Raw genomic sequence first — 8432 nt, forward strand, 5'->3', positions numbered from 1 at the left:
TCCTGCATTTCTGACCCCATCGCCCTCGTTTCTTTGCATTGCAAATGGTGTTTCCCTAATCAGCCCCGCACACGCTGTGCCTCTGGAAGAAGGCAAGAGCCTCTGCTCCTTTCCCATGCAAACCACCCGAGGTACGAGCACAGCATCCTCAGCTGCACTCCAGGCTCTTGGGAGAAGGGATACTGACCTGCCTCGGAGGGGCTGCCAGGTCTCAGTGAGTGCTGTACGGGAGAGACTTTGCAATTTGGGTAGAAAATGCAATACCAGAGCAGTTTCTCATCAACGTGTCCCGGAACTGAGAGTCCTCCCCTTCCCAGCACTCACCTTCCCCCTTTGCTGGCAAACCCAGCCTCTCCCACCCCTGCTCTGGTTCCTGTATGGGACGGTGGCAGCAGGGCCATGGATGAAACCCACCCCATTTCCTGGCCACTGCTTCACTCAGCCAATTTCCCCTTGCAAACAGAAATAATTTAATAACATCTTCTTAACATAAACCCTCCATACCAAAGCCCAGCTTTTGGCACAGTTGCCATAAATTTAATTCCCTGGGCTGCTTTCCACTCTCCAAGCAGTCCCTGCTTTCACCCAAAACTGCTGGGCTGCGACCCCAAGTTGCCAAGTGGAAAAAGCAAAACTCGAGACCATCTCATTCCCCTTCCTTCCTCACCCCAAATCCTGCTGCCACCTATAACCCTGGATACCCCTTTCCTCCCTGGTGGTGCCTATCCTTTAACCCTCTGCCAAATTCACCCCCCTTTCCCAGACAGACACTATTGCTTTGTGGAGGAGCCCGGATTTACTCTCAAATCGTCATTTATTCACCCCTTACCTGAAGTTGTTCGTGTCCACGTTGGAGCTGGCCCCTGCTTTAGCTCGGCTGGTAGCTCTGTGTGGGGCAAACACAGTCTCCTGCCCACCCCTCCAGCAGCGACCTTCAGCACCACCTCCTGTTTGGGAGTTTGGCGGGCAAATATTGACCCACAGCATCCAGTTAAACATTTGTTTGGGGAATAAGAGTGAATCTGTGGTGCGTTTGGAGATGGGGAGATACTTTGGGCTGCTGGACCCTCGAGAAGATGTTAACATTGAGCTGACCAGCTCAGAAACTCCCATCAGCAGAAGTAATATTTGAAGTCGGTTGTCCTGGCTTTGCTTTCCATACACTCCCTGTGCTGGAAACATGCTTTTCTATTCATAACCTTTAGTGAAAATGTAGGACTCGGTATTTAGTGCCACAGGGCTCTCTCTGGCTGTGGAATTTTCCTTGCAGAAAACCCCAGACATTTACTCCCCGTTTCCCAGCTGCTTCTGCTGCGGTAAGCGCGAGAGGCCCAGGTTTTAGCAGATGGTTGGTGCCCAAGGCCCCGGACGCAGCGATGCTGGGGCTGGGCTGAGCCAAGAGCAGCTGGTGCCTCCCCCGGGGCACAGCACGCACCGGAGCTGTGCCGGGCTCCACGGCACCGCACGCACCGCTGCGGCGGGGAGGAAGAGTCCTGAGGACGGGCACGACTCCAGGGGTCTGAGCTGCGTGGTTTGTGCCATATGCAACGGTGTGATCCTTCCTGGCTCTGTCCATGTCCTCGGTGCGAGAGGAGTTACTAAGGAGCTGTGGGGAACACTTAACAGGATCGCAGCGCTTGCAGCCATCCATTCCTTGCTACAGCTTTGTTCCCAAACCCACCCCAGATAAATAGAAGGAGTGGAAAGGAGACCGATTTGCAACCAGAAGGCACTTTGGGACATGTCACTGCAAGATGGGGAGCTTGGAAAGCAGATCCCTGTGCAGCAGAGTCCTACCTTACATCCAGGGCATCTTCCCAGCATCCCTGCTCCAGCTCCCCCAGGAACACAAGAGGTGCCCAAATGCAGAGCTGCCCCACACCTGGACCCCGCAGCACAGAGCTCCCCACGCACCCGACGGCATCTCTTTCAAAGAGTTTATTAGAAGTAAATATTTACATCTATTGCAAATGGTTAATAGGCAACACGGGACTGAGAGAGAGCTCCCCTTGGGTAGGGAAGGATAGCAAGGGCCAACCGCTCACCTCCCCAAACCTCGCTGGAGGCGCAGGGCAGCCTGCCCAGCTGCAGGGGGCTCGGATGAACCCGCAGCTGGATGCAAGCCCTCTGGCCTCCCAGGACAGCCCACAGCAGGCTCCTCCTCTGCCCAAGGGAATTGCTTCCCACTCCTCTGATACTGGCTCTGATTAGGCTGAAGGATGGATGGGAAAAGGGCTGCAATGGACATGAGGCAACAGCTCCTACTGCTGGGTCAGAGAGCAAAATCCTCGCCTTTGGGGTGGGAACGGAGCCGTCCCAAAGGGAAGGGCAGGAGACCATGCTGGATCGTGCCCCCGGCTCTCACCCTACAAGAGCAGGAGGGGACAAAACTGAGCACCCTTTTGCTGCCCTGCCTTCCCCAGAAGCCTGACCAGCACAGAGGAGAGAGGATGAGGAAGAAAGTTTCTTGAGAAATGCTGCCAGTGCGTGGCACACGGGGCATTCCTCACCCCTTGGATAACCATGGGGTACAGTGCTGCTGGGGCAGGAACCCACAACCAGCCCTACCCGGCTGCTCCAGAAGCCGAAATCCTCATGGACACATCGAGTCCTGGCCTCCCAAGGGGTTATGTTCCCATCCCAAACCGTCCCTCTGCAGCAGCCCATTCCTAAACGAACTGGCGGAGCAGATGGGGTTTGTGCCTTGGCTGACTTCCAGTCTTTGCCCTGGAGCCAGGAAGGCAGCAGCAGTGCTCCAGTTAACCTCTCCTCCTCCCGTACAGGCTCTAACTCAGCCTGCAGATCCTAAAGTTAACAGAGTGCTTCCTCAGGGCCTCAGAGACCACAGGAGGAGGAGATGCCCGGCACCACGCAGCTCTGAGGGCAGCAGTTCCCAGGCCCAGCTTATGCTATCCTAAGTAAGACTGTGCAGTGGTTCGGGAGTGAAAGTGAAGGGTAAGTGCAGACAGCAGTAGCTATACTGTTGTGTTCTTGTCAAGGGGCACCTCCTACCCCTCAACTGAAGGGGCAAGGATACCTGTGGTCCATGTTACTCTGGAGGGCAGCTCACAGTCCCCTGGGGATCAGGCACACACGGTATGGAAAGCTCCAGGCCTCTCTGCAGGGGTGACAGTGACCTACAACACCCAGTATTTCTCCCAGCAGCAGTGGAGGTTTCTCAGTATGGCTTTTTTTTTTTTCTTTCTAAAGATACAGAAAGAGGTTAGAGATGCCTCACCGAGTGCTCACTAACAAGTACACCTCCCCCCTGCATCCTCTGCTCAGAAACCTTTAACTCTGCCTCCTCCACAAGCGATGCCGCCGGCTTTCGGCTCTACCATTGACGCTGTGGGACAGCCACAAGCCCTTGAGCCGGGGGTCGCTATGCCAGGAGGCGAATGACGCCGTTGTCCGAGCCCAGCAGGAGATGGCATTTCGTGGGCAGCACCGCCAGGCTGGTCAGCGTACCCCGAAAGTTCTCCGAGCTCAGCTTGGTCGTGCTGATGGGCAGGGCCGAGGACTCCAGCATGGAGTAGACGCCAATTTTGTTGGCCACCGTGCCAGTGACCACTTCATTGCCGTAGAGGTCAAATGCGTGGATGGGTTCGGATGCAGATTTGTAGTGGTGCAAAGGTTTCTGCTCCAGTTCCTTCCACACAGTCAGGGAATGATCCGAAGAGGAGCTGATGAGCACATTGCCCTCTGCAGCCTGCAGGAGAGGAAAGGCCAGTGAACCAACACTGCTGCAGGAAAAGCTCCCAATCTCATCCTGCAAATGAGATTAGCAGGTAGCTGCCAATAATCCAACAGCCCCAGCCATTTCCAAGTAACCCAGGGTGCTGGGCAGTGTTAAGAAGGCAACTGGGTGGATACTGGGAGCTACAGGACTCTCTGGTAGCTGGGCACCCTCCTCTAGCGCTATCCTGCAAGAGATGGGCTGTGTCTCTTCTCAACAACATCCTGATACTGAGCACAACGGATTTATCATGTTACTACTGCGGTGGGTAAAGAGATTATCATGCGGTCTCCCTCTCTATCAAACCACCTGCCAAATTATTTTCCTTCTCAGGAAAAAGGAATTGGGAGGCTCTCACGGTAGAAAACACCACTGAGGGTAGGAGAAGCCCGGAGCTGTTTATTAGCAGAGCTAGTGAGAGGGTAAACAACCCTCACCACTGAACTTTGTTTAACCCGCATTTGGGTCGAGGACACTGGAGCCCCAATGCTGCTCCCTGAGGGCGGGTAAATATGGACAAGAGTTACTCATTAGAGTGACATCTCCTAGGGGAATGAGAGCCCTGTGGAGAAAGCAACACATTCACTTCTTCATGGGAGATGTGTCTCCTCCCTGCTCCTGCTGCAGATCTGCTCAGCAGGGACTGACACCTGGGAGGGCTGATCTCCGCTCAGCACAGGTTAGACCAAGAACAGCCACCCACAGCACTGACCATGCGGCAGGAGAGCTTGAGCAGCCTCTTAGGGACACAGCAAGGGATGGAGGAACACCCAGAGGATGGAGCAGAGCAGCCCTGCCACGGAGCATGTGCCAGAAGGATGCTCCACACAACCTCAGGGGGTCAATGAGGCCCCCAAAGCAGCCCCTCACCCTGATCCCAGTTGATCCTCTCACCTTGATCTGCAGAATGTCCCCCTCATGGGCTGGCCACCCCCGCATGATGAGTCCTGTCCTGGTGTCCAGCAGCACAATGAAGCCGGAGGAGAAGCCAGCCATAACGCTGCGCCCGTTAGGACTGACAGCCAAGCAGCGGATGAGCCCAGCACTCACCCCGCTGGCCAGCCGAAACTCGTGCTGCAAGAGAGAGAGGCCAGCTGCTGCAGGGCTGAAGATCCCCCAGGGTTTAGGGGACAAGAGACCCTGGGGTCCAGCTGGCTTTGGGCCAGCCGTGATCACACCACTGAGCACACGGATGGAGGAGGGCGGCTCACGCTGTGCCAGGCTCCTTACCTGTAGTCCTGGCTTCCTGTGATCGATGAACCGCAGCACGGAGTCTGCGCTGGCCACGGAGATGCTGTGATAGGGAGGTGGCATGGTGGTCACAGCCGTGACGGGGACTTTGCTGTCTAATTCGTCAAAAGTCCGGAGGAGTTTGCCTGTGAAAACACAACAGAGAGGTTACAGCAGGAGATGGCACACAGCAAATCTCCAGTTCTGCACTGGTTTTTAACAGGAGCCATCAAAACTCCCTCTGTCTTTAAGGACTGCACCAGTTTGCTCCCTTCTCACCTGTGAACTGGTCCCAGATGTGTACGGTCCCATCACAGCTCACCACGTGCTGCGATGCCTCCAGCTGGCTCACGTAGAAAACCGACTTCTTGTGCTCGGCGTAGGTGAAGCGCGGCGGCACCTCACTGGTGCCGTCCCCGTAGTTGTACAGGGGCCAGAGACGGACAGTTTTGTCCTTGCTGCCACTGAGGAAGAAGTCCTCGCTGCTGAGCGGTGCCACGCACTTGATGGCCCCCGAATGCCCTGAGAAACTCTGCAGCTTGATCTGGTGGAAGTGGAAGCGGGGGTCGTGCTGGCTCACCCCGATCTCGTACTGCCAGTAGGCCAGCCAGTTCCCGCACAGCATGTGGGTGCTGCGAGGAAGGTCGTGCTTCAGGGCATTCTCCTCGCTGGATGAGCTGGGAATAAAGCCATCAGTGCCAGCACTGAGGCGAAGCAAGCCAAGACCCTCGCGCTGCGTGTCCACAGGGACCTGGATGCGGTTCCCGACCAGCACGCTCCCAAAAGTGCCGGAGTGGCTGTCCTCATGGTGGCTGGAGAAGGGCTCGGTCCCTCGCGTGTCTTGGTCCGAGCCTGTCGCGCTCGGTGCTTGTTCCAGGCTTATGGCCTGCAGGCTCTTTGGGCTCATGTTCTCCAGGTAGACGCTGGCCAGCTTCTCCACCAGCGAGTGGTTGGGCACAACCGTCCGGATAACGTCACCTGAAGAGAGGAAAGGTGGCTCTGAGGGAAGAAATTTCCCCGTCATCACCCTCCACCATCAACAGAGCAGCACAGGGCTGTGAACACAACGGCCCCCACCAGCCACTCACGCTGCTCCCAACCAAAGCAGACCAAGCCACAGCGTAGCAGCTGTGGTGCCCCTCAGCAGCCCTCTTAACTTCTCCTGAGCTCAGCACCATGCACAGAGCATGGAGCTCTCCCACAAGTCCCAGATGGTGGCCAAGCCGTACCAAGCAAGCAGGAGAAGGGGATGTAGGTGATGTAGGCCATCTCGGGGTTAAACACCTTCTGTAACTCCATCAGCACGGCCGGATCCAGCGCCAGCAGCTTCCCATCTGAGAGGGGCACCTCCATCACCGGCATCTCACAGCTGCTCAGTGACTCTGCTGTCAAGCCCTGGACAAGAGAAAACAGGAAGATACCCACGATCGGGTGCTTTCACCACACCATTAATTACACAACCTGGGCAGGACGCTGCTGACACCGCTACTGGTGCACGCAGGTACGCCCACCATGTTCCTGCGGCTGGGTACTGGGGATGGCAGGGACCTCTCCCACCTCACTGACCTGGTCCTGCAGCTCCTGCAGCAGCGAGAACGCCCCAAAGAAGTTTCTCACCGTGTCGCTCAAATGCTGCTGCACCATCTCCTGCCCAATCCGCAGGCAGATCAAGGCAATTAGGCTGATTGTCTTAACGCACAGGACGATACGGGCCTGGGCACCACTGGGGAACCTGAAGAGAGCATCCATTACCGGCTTGCCCTCCAGATATCCCATTTCCCCTCCTCTGCTTCATGCTTCCTGCCCTGTCTGTGTTACCAGAAGGCCTTGAGCAGCACAAGCTCTGTGTGCACGCTGTGTACCACAGCAGGAGCAGCCCCACAACCCCAGGAGCGTTAAGGCCCTCACAGAACCATTTCCAAATCTCCGATTTGGGGTTGTGCCGATCCTGGCTGACGGCACGGCAGACTGCAGCGCTTACCCGATGGCTAGAGAAGTGAGGAAGCCCAGCACCGGGAGCAGCACCTCCTGGCTGATTTTGGGGAGGATGTCCATGAGCGTGGTGTCCGAGAGACACACCACGATCTTCTGGGTCAGCGTCACTGCAGCCAGCAGCCCGGCTTCCTTCCGACTGTTCAAGCGGCCACCGCCGGCCCCACTGCTGGGCGCAACCTGCAAAAGGAGCCCTCCAGTGCCAGGGTCACCACTGCCCCAGCAGGACACATCCAGGACGGGCCCAGGACCACCCAAGCTCAGCCTCAAAACCCAGTGCAGGTCACAGCCCTGGGAGAGGAACCTGAGCACTGAGTCCCAACAGCAACTCATGTCTTGCACTCAAGGGATGAGCCTGAAAACCGACAGAGAGCTGTTGGCACAGGAGATGAGCCTGGAGAGAACGGGGCACCACATCCCCAAGCTTGCAGGCATCCTCCAAAGGGCATCTCCCTGCTCCCACAGCTGGGAAACTCAGAGGGGAGAGATGCAACCCCAGACCATCACCAGCCTGGACACCCCAGAGCATCCTTTGCCAGAACAGGAAGAGGGGAAACCTATTGCATACACGTGAAAGCAAGAATCAGCTTCTCCATCTTGTGCCATGATGCACAGACTGCAGAGAAACAGTCCCAGCATGAAACATCCAAGCACAAACTGTGGGCAAGCCCGCTGCTGACTTTAGAAATCATTTCACGAGGCAGACGAGCGCATCCTTTTTTGCTGACAACAGCAATGCCAAAGAGTTAACACCGCCAGCAGCAACCCAGAAAGATTTCTTCCTCGATTATCCTATTTCCTAACTCCTAGACAAATCAAAACACCCAAGGAAAAGAGAGCCAATAGCAAAAAGCACAAACAATTCCCAGTTTCTGCTATATTTCTTGTACACCTGCCATCTTCCAGCTCATCGCAGAGGCTCTTCCTCTCACAAAATATCCACCGCCAAATCCTGCGAGCGGGATTGACTTTATCCTATTTGTGACCCGCAAATTTCATCGCTTTAATATCAGGTTGCCAAATGCTGTTCACGGGGGCATTAATCCTCCCCGGGCGCCTCAGGCAATAAGTTTAGGAAAGCAAAGCAGAACAGCTGGAGCTGTGATTGCAACTGGGTGGAGAATGATTTTGCTGAAAAATGGGATTTTTATTTTTTTTCCCCTGGAAAACAACAAAAAAAAAATCTCCCCTTCCAACACTGGAAAAACTGACAATGCCTTTTTGTTTTCTTTAAATGAGCAGCTGTGGCCTCTTTTCCTCTACGTTTAAATTATCAAAAAGCTACTTGCAGTTTTCCATTTAAAACAAGAACCCAGAACCAAAGTGTTTATAACCACTTAAAAGGGAGCAATGTGGAAAAATAAGCCTGTTGGAAACATTCGAAAACTTCTGTTCTAAAGGAAAAATCAGGTTTGTTTTTTCAACCAGCTGCATTACCCTGCATTTTCTTCTCGCTATTCAGCCATGAGTGTCC

The 8432-nt window shown here is 55.1% G+C and overlaps 1 protein-coding gene across 1 annotated transcript in view; it reads right to left on the reverse strand.

The window, feature by feature from the left end:
* Positions 1-3201: 3201 nt before the first annotated feature.
* The window catches only part of WDR81 (WD repeat domain 81), a 6060-nt gene continuing 829 nt past the window's right edge, over positions 3202-8432 (reverse strand). Inside the window, exons 3-9 of the mRNA XM_010194254.1 lie at positions 6948-7138; positions 6533-6698; positions 6196-6361; positions 5246-5944; positions 4967-5112; positions 4631-4810; positions 3202-3709 (exon numbers count right to left, since the gene is read on the reverse strand). Coding sequence (XP_010192556.1) covers positions 3383-3709; positions 4631-4810; positions 4967-5112; positions 5246-5944; positions 6196-6361; positions 6533-6698; positions 6948-7138 — 1875 coding nt within the window. The 3' untranslated portion in view covers positions 3202-3382. The remainder of the gene's footprint in view (positions 3710-4630; positions 4811-4966; positions 5113-5245; positions 5945-6195; positions 6362-6532; positions 6699-6947; positions 7139-8432) is intronic.

This window comes from Mesitornis unicolor, unplaced genomic scaffold (genome assembly GCF_000695765.1).
Source record: "Mesitornis unicolor isolate BGI_N332 unplaced genomic scaffold, ASM69576v1 scaffold4321, whole genome shotgun sequence".
NCBI lineage: Eukaryota > Metazoa > Chordata > Aves > Mesitornithiformes > Mesitornithidae > Mesitornis > Mesitornis unicolor.